Below are 14,823 nucleotides of genomic sequence, written 5' to 3' on the forward strand. Positions count from 1 at the left end.
TGCTTGGGTGAGAGGTTTGGGTTTCTCTGGGGCATCCCCAGCCCAAGGACAGTGTTTGCTTGGGTGGGCTTAGGGGAGCTGTGGGGTGTAAGTGGCCCATGGAGGTGGCCCATCATGGGGGGACGTCAGTGCTAATGTACCTCATACTGCCTTGCACCTGGCTGATGCTGGAGGTATCCCAGCTGGGACTCATCAGACAGGAGGCACAAGGGGGCAGGACAGGTGAGCACCATGGATCCCCTTTCCTGGAAGGTGAGGACCAGGGGGAGTTATGGGCTCCCCTGCCTCTGCCCTTCCAGCTTGCTTATTCCCAGTCAGTTTCTGGGTTGAACAGGGGCTGTGGTGGCCCAGTGAGGGTGGCACTTCAGCCTCTGAAGGGTGGGTGGGAGCTGCTAATTTCTAATGAAGCAAGGTCTGAGAGGGGCTGTGGTGTTCTGGCAGAGCCAGGATGCATCTGGCTCATGTCAGAGCCCTCCTCCATCCCAGCCCCAGATGCAGGCTGGGATCCCTCAATCCCTCCCCACCACGAGCAGCAAGGCTCCTGAGCAGGCTTTGTGGTGCTCTTTGATGTAAAAGATTTATGTCCATTTTCAGTATGAAGCTGAATGCAACATTAATGTGCTGAGCTGTGTTGGTGGGAGCCAGGGGAGTCCTCAGCCAGGGTGACAGGGTTATGGGGGCGCAAAGTGGCAGCAGTGTGATATTTGGTCTGGGATGGCTGCTCCAACACCCATGCTCCCTATTTTGTGCCCCCCATTTTGGCCCGAGTGGGCCAGGGTCTTGGCTGGGGCTTGCCCAGGGAGCCTGTGGGAACAGCCATGGGGCTGTGGTGGGTACCCAGGGGCTGGCACAGGGTCAGGCTGGGCAAGCTGTACCCACTGCCTCTTTGGGGGCTGCTGAGGGAGTTCTGGCCGCAGGCCCTAGGTGGGGTGCTGGCTGCACCCCGCGGCCGCCCCTGCGGCAGCCAGGCTCCCTTCCCCCTCCCCTTTGTCAGCATCTCGGGGCTGCCGCCGCCGCCTCTTCCCGCCGCCACCAGCCGCTGCCGTTCCCATGGTAACAGGTTAGGAGGTACCCCGGGCCCCGCTGCGCCCCGGGGGCCCGCCGCACACCCTGGGCCTCCCCCCGCACCCAACTGGGGCTCTGGCTCCCCACAATGTCTTCTGCTGGGCTACGGGCGGTAGATAGGACAGTGTGGAGCATCCAAAAATGGATGCTGGCCTGGCCTGGCAGTGGCCTCCTGCAGTGCTGGGGAAAGCAGACCCCTTCTGACCTCCTCAGGGTGGCCTGAGCTGCCCACCCACCACAGAGCTCTCTCCACCCCTCTTTTTCCAGGGCGGGTGGCACTGTCCTTCACGCTGTGGACCCAGCTGTCCTGGCACCCGTTCCCACGCTCCTAGGAGGGTGGGCATGGGGAAGCGGGGAGGATGGCGGCCGTGGCTGCCAGCCCAGCTCTGTCGCTCCCCAGGGATGGCACGGGGATGGCAGCTGCTGGGCAAGCAGGGCCTTGCGTGGGGCCAGGGCGTCTGGCAGAGCAGCTGTCCCTGCGCAGAGGAGACCCGAGGGCTCTCGGTGCCGTTAATTATGCAAATATAGGGAAGTGTGTCGAGCAGAGCATGCCTCGCGGGCCGAAGATGCTCTGTGTGGTGCCCTGCCCGCTCAGCCGGGCAGGCAGCAAGCGGGCAGCTGAGACTCGAGGGGCTGGAGCAGGCTGTGGGGGGGTGTGGCCCTGTCGATCTGACGCGGGGTCAATTGCCCACAGGTAACCACAGGCTGGGGCGGCTGCGGTGCACGGGGTGGTTGCGGTGTGCCGTGTGGTGACCCTTGGCCGCGCCGCTGCCCGGGCGCTCACCACCACCCTCTCTTCCCCTGGCAGACTTCAACTATGGTGCGGATGAGTACGACGCCGAGGGCAACGAGGAGCCTAAGGCGCTGCCGGAGGGCTCGGAAACCATGCCCTACATCGATGAGTCGCCCACCATGTCCCCCCAGCTCAGCGCCCGCGGCCAGGAGAGCGGGGACGGCGTCTCACCCACGCCCACTGATGGCCTTGGCACAGGGGTAGGTGCTCGGGACGTGGATCTCTGCAGCAGGTGTAGTTGAAGCTGGGACTGTGGGTCACTAGCTTGCTTGTGTCAGCAGTGCCAGTGGTGGTTTGGTGCTGCTGTGAACTGGAGAACTCTCCCCTGGCATCCCAAAACTTGCTGCCTGTGGTCCCCTGGACTCCCTAGGGCAGCACCCTCTTACGCTGGTGTTAGAATCATAGAAATGCAGAATCGTTTGGGTTGGAAAAGCCTTCTGAGATCATCGAGTCCAACCATCCACCCAGCTCCACCATGGCCACTAAAGCATGTCCCAGGCTGTCACGTCGGCACAGGTTTTTTAACACGTCCAGGGGTGGTGGCTCCACCACTTCTCTGGGTAGCCTCTTCCAATGCTTGACCTCATCTTGCTGGTGAGGATGCAAATGTCTGTGACACACATTCTGATAGAGCCAGGACGGCACGGCTTGGTCGGAGAGCGGCGTCCTGGTGCCGGAAGCGTGGGATTCCCGAGATCCCCGATGTCCTCTGGTCCAGGGAGCCCCCGGAGACTGGGCGCAGCCGCTCCGCCGCGATGCCAGCTCCATCTAGTGGCACTTGGGGACGAGCTGCCAGCTGAGAAGGGACACCTTGTCCCCACCCCTCTTCTGGGGAACTTAGATTTAACCTCTCCCTCGGCTCTTCCAAGAGCATCCACGGGAAGCACTTGGAGTTTATCGAGGATGTTTCCCAGGAGGATGCTTGGAGAGCTGCGGGACGGGAAGCCAAAGGGAAAACCATGGTTTTTCCAGGATGGAAGTTTCTGTAAAGCTTGGAGGTGGTGGGGCGGCAGTCCCCAGTGTGTGCCCCCGGTGTGGGCTCCGGCCGGGGCAACGGGTCCGTGGCAGGGGCGTGCTGATGGAGATGAGATGCCCGCTTCCCTGGTGCCCCGGCAGCAGCTTGGGGGTTTGCCCGAGAAGAAGCCTGGGCTGGGAAAGGTGCAGGGTTTTGTCTTGCAAAGAGTTAAGCCCTTAACCTGGATGCTGAGACAGAGGAGGAGAGAGGTGTGGATTCCTCCCCAGGGTCAGCATCCTCCTCCTCCTGGCACCCAGTGCAGCCTCTAGGGAGGGAAGGAGGGACAGGGCTGGGGGAGTGGGGTGTGTGTGCTGGTCCTCTGCCACCCTTCTGCCGGGGGGACCCTGGCCCAGGGCTGGGTCCAAACCATCCAAGCTCAGTACCCCTGGTCGTCCAGTACAGCCTGTGTGAGCCCCAGCCCTGAAACCCCAGGGCTGGGGTTTGGCGATGGGCTGGGTGCTGTGGGCAATGGGCTCTGTCCTGGGAGCCAGCAGGGATAGCTGAGGGTGGCTCTGGGGAAGCAGGGGTTGGGAGGAGACCCTGGGGCTGGGGAAGCACGCTGAGTCTGGACGCAGGCAGTGAAGCTGGCTTGGTTGGCACTAATGGGATTGGGAAGCGTTGGAGCTCAGCGCCAGCTCTGCCTCCATCTCTTTATCTAGACCTGCTCTTCTGGGGCTAAGTAGAGCATCATCTGAGCAGCAGCACATTTGATTGGGTGTCCAGCCTTGTGATGGGTGCACGCTTGCATGCAAGACTCACTTTCCAGTGATGCAGGATGCCAGTCTCACCTCATCACTTCTGTAGTGAGGCAGGACGGGTGTTGCTGCCTTTTGGAGTGCTGGAGGAGGGTTCTGGTGGAGCAACTATTCTTGCAGGCTCCTGGAGAAGTTGTGACTGTGTCTGGGACCCATGGCCAATGGGTGCAGACACAGCCTGTCCCTCTGTCTCTCACCTGGGAAATGCTGAGAGCCATGGTCACAGTGTGAGCTGGTGGTCCAGCGCCTGCTTGAGTGCTGATAGGCTTGACACTACTGGCGGCTGTCTCCTGAACAAGGAGCTTTCCTCACTCTGGGGACCTGGCTGTGGCAGGTAGGGTCCTGGTCCCCTGGCATAGACCCCTCTTAGCAGGACAAAGCCTGAGCTGCAGTGTGGACACGGAGCTGTGCCTGTGTCCTTGCCCTGTTCTCGGAGCAGGGTTTTGTTCCAAGCTTGGACAGCCACAGGGAGAAGAACCATCTCCTGTGGGCAGAACATATGTGGCTGCTGGTTCCCTTTTGCTCCCGAGGAGCCCGGGAGGAACTGCTGAAACAGCTCTTGCGTTAGTGACCCCTCCTCCAGCCCGTTCTTGCCCCATTTACCAGGGCCCATCACGTCCCTCTCAGGCATCACACCGCTGCTCATGACCCCGGCTCTCTGGCTGCCCTGGGGTTGTGGTCAGGTTGATGGGGAGGTGCCAGTTCTGATCCCTGTGGGATGCGGGGCAGACGCTGCAGGAAAGCAGATGTCTGAGCTGTGTTACCCTGCCTGAGTGCCCTCTGGAGAGGGAGAGGTCTGAAACCCTTCCGGAGATGTGGAGCAAGGTCGCCTTACGGGATCTGGTGATGCTGCAAGATCACTCCTCACTGGTGGCAATCCCTGTGGTCCGGCTCCCTGCCTGCTCATGGGACACAGAGAAACCAGAGGGGCATGGCAGGCAGCACGGCTGCTTTCCCATTGCTGGCTGCTTTGTTGGGCAAGGGCACGGGGAGCCTGGCAAGGGGGCAAGGAACAATGGTCCTCCCTGGGCACGCCGAGTTCTGCCAGCGCTGGGAGAACCGGCTCGGGGAAGGCGGCTGCTGCACGTCCCAGCTCTGACCACACTCGGGCCGGCGAGGCAGCCCCACCTCCACCGCCAAGAGATGCATTTCCTGTGCGAGAGCAGGGCGGAGCGGCTGGCTGGGGCGCAGGGCGACGGGCAGCGGCCCTCCACCGCCCCTCCGGGGGTGAGCGGAGGCCGAGGGAGAGCCAGGTCGTCTCTCCTGCCCCACCGCTGCGCACCCCGCGGTTGCCGTTGCCGCCACTGCCACCGCTCGGAAGCGGTTGCGCGGCCGCCCCGCCAGCGTCTGGCGGCGCCGGGGCTGAAGGCCGGGGCCGGGGCAGGCAGGAGCACCGGGGATCCCATAATGGCTCCTTTCATCCCGCGGAGGTGGCCGGTGGCCAGGGCTGAGGCAGGCTGGGTCCGCTCGGCCGTGTGAGCACCTCGCCTGCAGCTTCGCGGGGTATTCTCTGACCCCCACTGCCCCACCGGCCATGGAGGAGGAAGAGGAGGCCATAGGGTACCTGGATAAAGTGCTGGAGGATGAAGATGACTCCGAGCCGGGAACCCCCACCAGCCCCGGGTCTCCGTTCTCGGCCGGCGAGAAGGTGGGCAGCGGGGGGACCCCGCTCCCAAGCTGGGCAGCGGGTTGGTGGGACAAGGGCATCTTACTGGTGCTGGTGATGCCCAGGTCTCAGCGCAGCTCCTGGGTGGGTGCGGTGGGTGCTGGTGGGGGGTAGTGGTAGCATCATTGCAGCCTCACTGCTCGCTTGGGACTGCCGGTGGCTGGGGGCACGGGGCAGGGCTGTGCCAGGCATCAGGGGCACAGGGCTCAGCGGGTGCTTGTGCAGAGTGGGGTGAGCACCCAACATTCCTCCTACCGGGAAGCGGGGGCCACGTGTGCCGCTGGGGGGTGTGGGGGGTCTGTATTGCTCAGCAGACCCAGTGCTGGATGCTCAGGAAGGGGCTGGACCACGCACTGGCATTGCCCCACCGCACAGCTGCCAGCAACCCCTAAATGGCCCTAAAGTCCAGTGCTAGGGGACAGCCCCAGGGGACCTCTGTGCTGGCAGGCACAGCCCAGAAATCTCCTCTCACCCGCCCTGCTGAGGGTGCCTCCAGGGTGCTGGCACTGGGCTGGCGGAGGGCTCCAGCCGTCTCCATGTCATCTGCTGCATGGGGTGGCCACTGAGCCTTGCATTAGGTTTGCTCTGTGTCTTGGGGGTTCAGCTGGCATTGTCCCCATGGGGCACTGCAGGCTCTGGGCATGGATGGGCCCCTTATCTCACCAGCTCCTGCGCAGGGCCCAGGCTCGGGGAAGCAGGAAGAGCCCATGACTAATCGGTGGCAGAGAGCCTGCTAGTTCCCAGTACACAAAACCTGCCTCCCTGTGCACCTCTCTCCTGCACTAGACACCATGGCTAGGCTTTAATGGTGCAGCCTGGCAGGGACCTGTGGGGTAGGCACCCCAAAGCAGCCCCCAGGGCTGGGTGGTGGAAGCCAGGGTGGGACAGGTAGCTACTGATCCACGGCCATGGCCATCCCAAGGCTGTGCCTTGCTGGTGTTTACAGCTGCCAGCATCCCCCTAGCACAACAGCTGGGGCTGGCAGGGTTGGGCAGATGTGAGGTAGGACCAGAGTACCTCCCAAAGTAACCTGAATGGCTCATTGCTAGGAGCAGCTGGTGCCCCCGTGGCTCTGCTTGGCCCATGTTTGGGTGGCAAAGCCTAGTTCCTGAGTGTGATTTTTAAGGGGGGAGGTCCAGGCACACCCAGCGTTCAAGACAGTCCAGGGGCTGGGGTGCCCATGCCTGGGTGCTGGCAGATTATCACTGAAGGTCCCAGAGCCCCCTGAGCCCAGCCATGCATCACCCATCTCGCTGTCAGGAGGGTGGCACCACCTGAGCACTGGTCCAGCAGCAGACCTGGATGTGAGCTGAGCCACCAGCAGTGGGATCCTGCACAGCCCAGGACCTGCCTCAGTTGCCAGCAGGCAGTGACCACCGGAGTGGCATTTTCCCAGGAAAACCTCAGCAGGGGAAAAGGGTGGTGCTGGGTCACATGGCAGCGCCATCCACTGCCAGGCATGATTTCACTGGTGCCTCTGGACTCTGCCCTGGGAGAGTCCTGCCGTGCTGCACGCCACCCTGGAGCACTGCCAGCAGGGCTGGGCTCCTGGCCAGCCAGGAGCAGGGAGGGGACCAGCGCCAGCACAGCTCCTGGCTTCCTAGCTGGCTCCAGCCTGGCTGTGCCGCCCAGCGGGCATGTGCCTGGCCATTGCCACAGAGCTTCCCAGCACTGGTGAGGACATGTGTCCACGTGGGGATGGGCTGGTGGGATGAGGGGTCTCCTCTTGTGCCGCTTTCTGGCTCAACCAGGCTCCTTTCTGTGTTGCACAGGGCGAGCGGGATGCTGGCAAAGGCCTGGAGATGCGGAAGCTGGTGCTCTCCGGCTTCCTGGCCAGCGAGGAGATCTACATCAACCAGCTGGAGGCCCTCTTGTTGGTGAGCACGGAGCCCAGACCAGACACTGTTCCAGGGATGTTCTTTGACATGGGGGGATGGATGGATGGAGTAATTTCTTCCTGGACAGCCTGCCCTAGGCAGGCCTGGTCTGGGTGCTACCTAGGTGGCAAGCAAAGCTGCAGAAGCCATGCTGGAGCCAGCCTTGCTCTGGCCTGGCTGCCCCTGTCTGGCTTCCCCCTGCTCGCAGTGTGCCTGTCAGGGAGGTATTTATAGCCCCACTTCCCCTTGCGGGCTCGCTGGCCCTCATGCTGGAGACGTGGTTGCACAACATGGGGATCACCACCACCATGGGGAATTCTGTGGGGATGCACAAGCTGGGAGCAGTTCCTTGGTCCAGCTGCCACCTGGGACCTGTCCTGGGCAGCCCTTGCTGCCACATCAGATCCTTCTCATTGCCAGCGCTCTCCTCCCAGCCCTCTCCAATGCTCTCCCTTCCCCCTTTGGCAGCCTATGAAGCCACTGAAGGCCACAGCCACCACGTCGCAGCCTGTCCTCACCCTCCAGCAGATTGAGACAATTTTCTACAAGATCCAGGACATCTATGAGATCCACAAAGAGTTCTATGACAGCCTGTGCCCAAAGGTGCAGCAGTGGGACAGCAACATCACCATGGGCCACCTCTTCCAGAAGCTGGTACGTGCCTTTCCCAGGGCTTGCTCTGCTTGGAAGAGGAGGAGGGCCAGGGAGATGGCGCACCATGCTGTGAGGCTTGGCCCCATGGTGTGACTCGCCTCACACCCTGCCATGTGCTCACTGGTGGCCATGGGACTTGTTGCATCCCTCCCTGCAGCAGGCACTGTCCTGGGATGGGAGTTAGTGCAGCCTCTGTGCCCCTTGCAGCAGTGGGGATGCCCAGTGCTGGCAGTCCTGGTGCAACCATGGCAGGTGTGTGGTGTGGCTTTACCATGGGGATAGCAGGAGCCCAGGTGTGTGGGTGAGACTCTGGGCAGAGGCAGGAGGTCACTGCCTCTTTGATGTCTATGAGTGCTGTGGTGATGGCTCTATATGGTCATGCTCTGGGTCTTGCCACTGCTTTGGACTTGCAATGAGGCTATGCCCATGGTGGAGGGAAGGAGGAGAGCACAGGTCCGAGTGTGCCAGGAAACGGCTGTAGCTTCAGCCTCTGATGTCCAGGTGCTCAGTACCTCTCTGCTGGATTTTGGAGGTTTTGGGGGGCACAGGGCTGTGCAGGAACTCCCCCCTCTTGCCCCAGGTGAGGGCTTCCCCTGCAGAACCAAGTGTGTGACCCACCCCAGCTGGCTGTGTTCTGGCAGTGTCATGCCAGGGAGGGACACCTTTGGACAGTGTTCCTTTGGTGGCTGCCTGTCCCCCCACATGGTGGGAGGTGCTTCTGCATCCCACTGGGTGCCTGGCTAACCCCCACTCCCCACAGGCCAGCCAGCTGGGGGTCTACAAGGCCTTTGTAGATAACTACAAAATTGCACTGGAGACAGCGGAGAAGTGCAGCCAGAGCAACTACCAGTTCCAGAAGATTTCAGAGGTAAGCTGGGCTGGGGCTGTGCTGGGGAGACTGGGCAGAGAATGCTGTCCTCATGGTTGAGTTGAACACTTCTGTCCTGTGGAGATGCTGTCCCTGCCCTGGGGACTCTCAGGGGCAGGGCCATCGGTAGCTGTGCTGGAGGGTGGTGGTCTCTGAGTATTGCAGGAATTTGCCCTATGCCTCATGCAAGATCAGGTCAGGCTCACCCCCAGCTGCTGTCATCTCTGGGGCTGTCTGAACCTGCTCACCCTGGCACTGGGCACCTGTAGCTCATCTCCTGCTGGCTGCACCTGCATGCCTGGCTCCCCTATAGAAACCTGGAGCTCTGTGGTTGCAGTGTGGCTCCCTGTTCCCCCCCAGCCCCTCTGCAGCAGAGCTGGTTAGCTTTGTGGGACCAGCAGCCTCCCCAGGCTGCTGTGGGGCTGGGTGTCCTGCTCCAGGGTGCCCCGTGGGTCTGCCACATCCTGACTGCTGGGCACTGCCAGAGCTGCTTCTGGCCAGGCAGCATCCCATGGAGTCCATACCTCCATCCCAGCACCCATGTGTGCCCTCCAGCATGGCTGGGCCGGAGCTGAGGGGAGATACTAGGGTGCAGGAAGGGTTGTGTGGGGACCCCTCTGACCTTCAGCAGTGACTTTTCCCCACACCCTAGCGCCCCCGCACCGTGAGCTGCTCTGATGAGCCTTTCCCTCCCTAGGAGCTGAAGGTGAAGGGCCCCAAGGACTCGAAGGAGAGCCACACGTCGGTCACCATGGAGGGTACGGCGGGCAGGGGTGTGGGGAGGGGGCCGCAGCCTTTGTCTGAGCGCCGGACTGCTGCCGATGAATTACTGAGCGCGGAGCCCTTTGTGTTCGTAGCCAGCCGGGGGTGGGGGGCACACACGCAGTTCTTAGGATGCTGGGGGCGTGCGGCAGCCCCCCAGCCCCTGCCCACCCCCTCCTCCCCACCCGCCGGGCTGCGCCGGGAGCCGTGCGGAGGGGCCGGTGCCGCGCCGCAGCCGGGCTGAGCTGCCACGGAGCGGCAGAGATGGCTGCGTGGAGACAGGGCTGCCATGGAGATCCTCCTCATCCTCCGGCTCTGCTGTAACTGCACCTACGGTGAGGGGAGGGGGGCGGCCCCGGGTCGGAGTGCCAGTGGGGAGCGGTGCCGCGGGGATGCTGCCCTGGGGCTGGCTGCCCTTGCTTGGTGGGGGGTGGAGGCTGCGTCGTGCTCTGCAGCCCGAAGTTGGGAGCGTCTTTGTTCCAGGCTGGATTGAATCATCTCGGCTCTGGCTCCCGCGGCCACGCGTTTGCCGGCCGCGCCGGGCAGGGCTGGGCTGGCAACGGGACGGTGAGGGGCTGGGGTGGCTTGGGGACCCCCCTCTTCCTGGGCTGTGCGGTGGGGATGGCGATAGAGAGGGGTCCCGGCTCGCTTGCTGGAGGCTGCGAGCATCGTGGGGCTGGAGCGCCCTGCTCTCCGTGGCTGGGGACTGAAGGCGTTGGGCGTCCCAGGCTGCTGCTGCCTGGCCCAGGCTGCTGGAACCAGCAGGTGCTGGTGAAGAGCCTCAGGCTCTTGTCTTGTGGTGGGACAGCTTTTCCTAGGGCTCCTCAGTGCTGTGCATGTGTGTCTGTAGCGATGGCAGCAGGAGGCTGCCTAGACCCCCCCCCACTGTGGGTCTAGGTTGGGGGACAGGAGGGTACACCATGCCTGCCCCCTCCATCCTGGAGCAGGGCTCTCCTTGGCTGTCACAGGGAGCAGGGACATGGAGTCATGGGGAATGCAGCCTCTGGTTCAGGGTCCTGTCCTGTGTCCCCCCCACCCCCAGCACAGACTCCCTGTTTGTCAGGACAAGGGTTCGTTTCTCAGGTCTGGGTGCCAGGAGGCAGCGGCTTGTGGGGGAAAGGGGAACCCACCGTGGTTCAGAGTGCAGGCTGGGGGCAGGCAGCACCTTTTCCTCTTCTGCCCCAGCCCAGTGCCTGGTCCTGCTTGGCTCTGGCGGTTTGGGGAAGTGCTCTGGAGAGATGGGAAAACCCAGAGGCATTGTCCTGGCTGTAGGCAGCCCAGGGAGATGTGAGTGGCTGGGTGTGGGGAGCCCCACTGTGCCCAAAGAGCCAGGGAGGAGAAGGAGGAGGAGGGTCCAGGTGCTTGGGCTGAACTGTGCCTTGGAAGGGTCCCTGGGACCAGTTTCCTGCTGCAGGGGTGTGAGGCAGGAGAAAGGAGGTATCTGTGCCCTGTGTGGGGCAGCTCTGCCCCAAGCCTGACAGAGCCTCACATGCAGTCATGGGGGGAGCATGGGGCAGTGGTGCTGGGATGATGCCTTGGCCACTGTGTTCTCTGTATGTGGGGGTTTTGTGGGTTCCCCTTGCACCCAGGGCCAGTTGGTGTGTCCATGGGGTGGCAGAGGCTGGTGAGGGCAGGGCAGGGATGGGACCTGCTGTTGGGCCAAGAGGGAAACTGAAAATGCTGCTGAAGGTGATGAGTGGCTATTCTGCTCCAGAGCCACTGTGCAGGAAGCTGGTGGTGATGGTGCATGCGTGGTGGCTGTGGAGGTTCTTCAGCTGGAGGGGGATGTGCTGGCACAGTCTTGGTGGGGATGTCCTGCAGCCAGGGCAGAGGCAGTGTTCATGAAGGCCTCTCTGTCTCTGCCACCCATGACCTGTGGCAGCAGAGGGGAGGAGGATATGGTGGCTGAGTTGGTGTCCCCATTGCAGGACACCTTGCCAATGCAGGGTGATGGCTGGAGCAGAGCACCATATGGGATGTGCCACCCAGAAGTTGTCTGGGCTTGTCAACCCAGTGAGACCCTGCAGAGACCCACAGCACTGGCAGAATCCCTCGGGTGCAGCCCCCAAAATCAAGGCAGCTGCATATTGGGCAGCTGCCAGCACTGGACTCTGCCCTTGCTCCACACACCAGCTCAGCCATGGTTTCTGCTGCTTCTGGTGGGCTGTGGCATTGAGCCCTGGCTCTTGGTCCATCTGTCACTGGCTCCACATGGAACGGATCCCAGACACTCGCCCAGGGCTCTGTACAGACCTGGCAGATCTCTGGGCATCCAATGTCCCCTCCTTGCCCTGCAGAATGAGGTGCTGGCTCTCATGGGTGGTAAAGGCACTGAGACCCTGGTGGTGGGTGGCTGCTGACACCTCCTCTCTCCCTGCAGCACTGCTGTACAAACCCATTGACCGTGTGACGCGGAGCACCCTCGTCCTGCACGTGAGTGTGATGCCAGTCCCAGAGTGGGAGGCAGTGGAGAGCTCTGTTCCCATTGCTCCTGGGGACCCACAGCCATGGGGAGTCTCCCAGTGCTGTTGGGGAGTCTCTCAGTGCCCTTAGGCTACTCACCTGCACCTGTCCCCTTCCAGGACCTTCTCAAGCACACCCCTGCTGACCACCCTGACTACCCGCTGCTCCAGGACGCTCTCCGCATCTCGCAGAACTTCCTCTCCAGCATCAATGAGGACATTGATCCACGGAGGACAGCGGTCACCACCCCCAAGGGGGAGGTGAGCCAACGGGGTGGGCAGTACCTAGGCACAGGGTGAAGGCTAAGCCCTCTTCCAGCCTCTGGCTGGTGTCTCCACCCTGAGGAGCTCCATGGTGCTTGGGCAGTAGATGAAGGGCTTTCTCTAGATGCAGTCCTGGGTGCAAGGGTAGGAATCTCCCTGGTCCTTGCTGCTTGTTGGCTCCCTGCTGAGCTTATGGGACTCAAGATAGCACCCAGAGGACATGGACCTTCCCGTGCTCCTGGTGTCAGAGCCGTGGAGAGGGACAGGAGCATCCATGCCCTGTGGTTTGTTGGCCTTTGCTCCCTGCCCACTCTCACACCAGCCCTGCTGTGCCGCAGACCCGGCAGCTCGTCAAGGATGGCTTCTTGGTGGAGCTGTCAGAGGGCTCGCGGAAGCTGCGGCACGTCTTCCTCTTCACCGACGTGCTGCTCTGTGCCAAGCTGAAGAAGGCAGCCGTGGGGTAAGGAGGGTGCTGGGCACGGGGGGGAAGGATGTGCTGGGAAGGGGGTCAGGCATCACTCAGTGCCCACACCCCGGCCGCAGGAAGCACCAGCAGTACGACTGCAAGTGGTACGTGCCCCTGGCCGACCTGGTGTTCCCCTCGCCGGAGGAGTCGGAGCACTGCCCGCAGGTCCACGTCATCCCTGACCACGAGCTGGAGGACATGAAGATGAAGATCTCAGCCATCAAGAGCGAGGTGCAGAAGGAGGTGAGTGGAGGGGGAGGGTGGTTGGAGAGGGTATGGGACCTGCTGCTGGCCCGGGGTGGGTGCCTTCCCCTGGGTCAGGGGTTGGGGCACCTGTGAAGGCTTCTGTCCTTTCCTCGCCTGCAGAAAGCCAACAAGGGGCAGAGCAGGGCCATCGAGCGCCTCAAGAAGAAGATGTTTGAGAACGAGTTCTGGCTGCTCCTCAACTCGCCTGCCATCCCCTTCCGCATCCACAACCGCAATGGGAAGGTGAGGATGGGCTGGGGGCCAGGCTCAACCCTGCCTGGCGCAGCCTGCTGCATCACCTTCTCTCTTCCAGAGCTATCTCTTCCTGCTGTCATCTGACTATGAGAGGTCTGAGTGGAGGGAAGCCATTCAGAAACTGCAGAAAAAGGGTAAGTTTGAGGCAGATGAGGTCCTTCTGGGGCTCCTTTCCCCACCAGGGGCCACAGAGAGGTCCTTCAGGATCGCAGCCTGCCTCTCTCTGGTCCCCATGGCCAGTCATGGCTGTGTCCCTCTGAATCTCCTCTCCCATCCTCTCTTCCAGACCTCCAGGCCTTTGTCCTGAGCTCAGTGGAGCTGCAGGTGCTCACGGGATCCTGCTTCAAGCTACGCACTGTCCACAACATCCCGGTCACCAGCAACAAGGATGGTGAGTGTCCTCTGGGCTGCTGGGTCCCTCTTTGAGTCGAGCCGATGCTGGGGCGAGCTGTGGGATCTGTGCAGGGGACAGCCACCCACCAGGTGGCACTGCCGGAGTAGATTTGGGCTGCTAGGCAGAACCACCCCGGCTGCCAACGTGGGGCTGCTTTTGGGGTCTCTCCAGCACCTGCATGGGCTGGGCAAGACCAGAGTGTCCCCAGGGCGAGACGCAGCCAGCCCTACTGGGACCCTCTCCCGGGGCATTCCAGCAGGGATGGTCAGCAGTGGGGCATGCATGTCCTCTTCTAGACCTTAGGGACAGCCCTCCAAGGGGTTGGGGTGTCACCACAGATACCTAATACTCACTGTGACAATGGCTGCCTTGGGGACAGCCATTCTTCACACTTCCCACGGGGCACAGGAGGTGGCAGCTGAGCCCTGACACAGCCTCTGCTCTCCCCACTGCAGATGATGAGTCCCCCGGGCTCTATGGGTTCCTGCACGTCATTGTCCACTCCGCCAAGGGCTTCAAGCAGTCTGCCAGTGAGTTTGGGTGCCCACCCTTGCTTGGGGGGGCTGCTGCGATGGGAAGAGCTGGGGTCCAGCATGTGGCCCTGCTCTGCCTGCAGTGGTCCCCTGGGAGCCGGTGGGGATGTTCCTTGGGTGCTGAGCAGTGTCTGCTCCCCCAGACCTTTACTGCACACTGGAGGTGGACTCCTTTGGCTACTTTGTCAGCAAAGCCAAGACCAGGGTTTTCCGGGACACCACAGAGCCGCAGTGGAATGAGGTGAGAGGAGGGTGGGATGCACGGAGAAGACTGCCACCCCCTTTCCCTACCAAGCCCAGTTTTAGAGCTGCTCTGGGGCGCTGGGGCTGAGCCACCCTCCCTCCATGCCCCAGGAGTTTGAGATCGAGCTGGAGGGCTCCCAGTCCCTGCGCATCCTCTGCTACGAGAAGTGCTATGACAAGACTAAGCTCAACAAGGACAACAACGAAATCGTGGACAAGATCATGGGCAAAGGGCAGATCCAGGTATGCACTGGGCTTTTGGGCACCTTCTCACCCAAGAGTGGACCTCTTGGGGCTGGGTGCCTGGGCTGGGAGAGTTGCCCTGGAGTGATGCATGGAACAGGAGACATCTGGCAGCTTGTGGGAACATGGCACAGACATTGTGGCTCCAGCTTGAGGACAGAGAGGTGGATGGGCATCAGCATGTGGATGATAGTCTTGGGGCATTGTGGCTGCAAGAGGTGTGATGAAGTGAGAGGGGATCTTATGGAAGTGGTTGTGGACC

General features: G+C 62.2%; 1 protein-coding gene across 3 annotated transcripts in view; it reads left to right on the forward strand.

Moving 5' to 3' along the window:
- The window catches only part of ABR (ABR activator of RhoGEF and GTPase), a 38,023-nt gene that overhangs the window by 12,075 nt on the left and 11,125 nt on the right, over nucleotides 1–14,823 (forward strand). For 2 of the 3 annotated variants that reach the window (XM_054167011.1, XM_054167012.1), the window contains exons 2-16: nucleotides 1,874–2,058; nucleotides 7,067–7,171; nucleotides 7,640–7,825; nucleotides 8,586–8,693; nucleotides 9,391–9,451; nucleotides 11,836–11,888; nucleotides 12,038–12,178; nucleotides 12,520–12,641; nucleotides 12,725–12,890; nucleotides 13,014–13,136; nucleotides 13,207–13,282; nucleotides 13,435–13,539; nucleotides 13,998–14,072; nucleotides 14,219–14,316; nucleotides 14,430–14,561. In XM_054167011.1, coding sequence (XP_054022986.1) covers nucleotides 1,874–2,058; nucleotides 7,067–7,171; nucleotides 7,640–7,825; nucleotides 8,586–8,693; nucleotides 9,391–9,451; nucleotides 11,836–11,888; nucleotides 12,038–12,178; nucleotides 12,520–12,641; nucleotides 12,725–12,890; nucleotides 13,014–13,136; nucleotides 13,207–13,282; nucleotides 13,435–13,539; nucleotides 13,998–14,072; nucleotides 14,219–14,316; nucleotides 14,430–14,561 — 1,736 coding nt within the window. Of the gene's footprint in view, nucleotides 1–1,873; nucleotides 2,059–4,941; nucleotides 5,277–7,066; nucleotides 7,172–7,639; nucleotides 7,826–8,585; nucleotides 8,694–9,390; nucleotides 9,452–11,835; nucleotides 11,889–12,037; nucleotides 12,179–12,519; nucleotides 12,642–12,724; nucleotides 12,891–13,013; nucleotides 13,137–13,206; nucleotides 13,283–13,434; nucleotides 13,540–13,997; nucleotides 14,073–14,218; nucleotides 14,317–14,429; nucleotides 14,562–14,823 lie in introns of those variants that run through there. The other variant, XM_054167013.1, reaches the window with a different exon arrangement.

Source organism: Dryobates pubescens, chromosome 13 (assembly GCF_014839835.1).
Source record: "Dryobates pubescens isolate bDryPub1 chromosome 13, bDryPub1.pri, whole genome shotgun sequence".
NCBI classification, from domain to species: Eukaryota; Metazoa; Chordata; class Aves; order Piciformes; family Picidae; genus Dryobates; species Dryobates pubescens.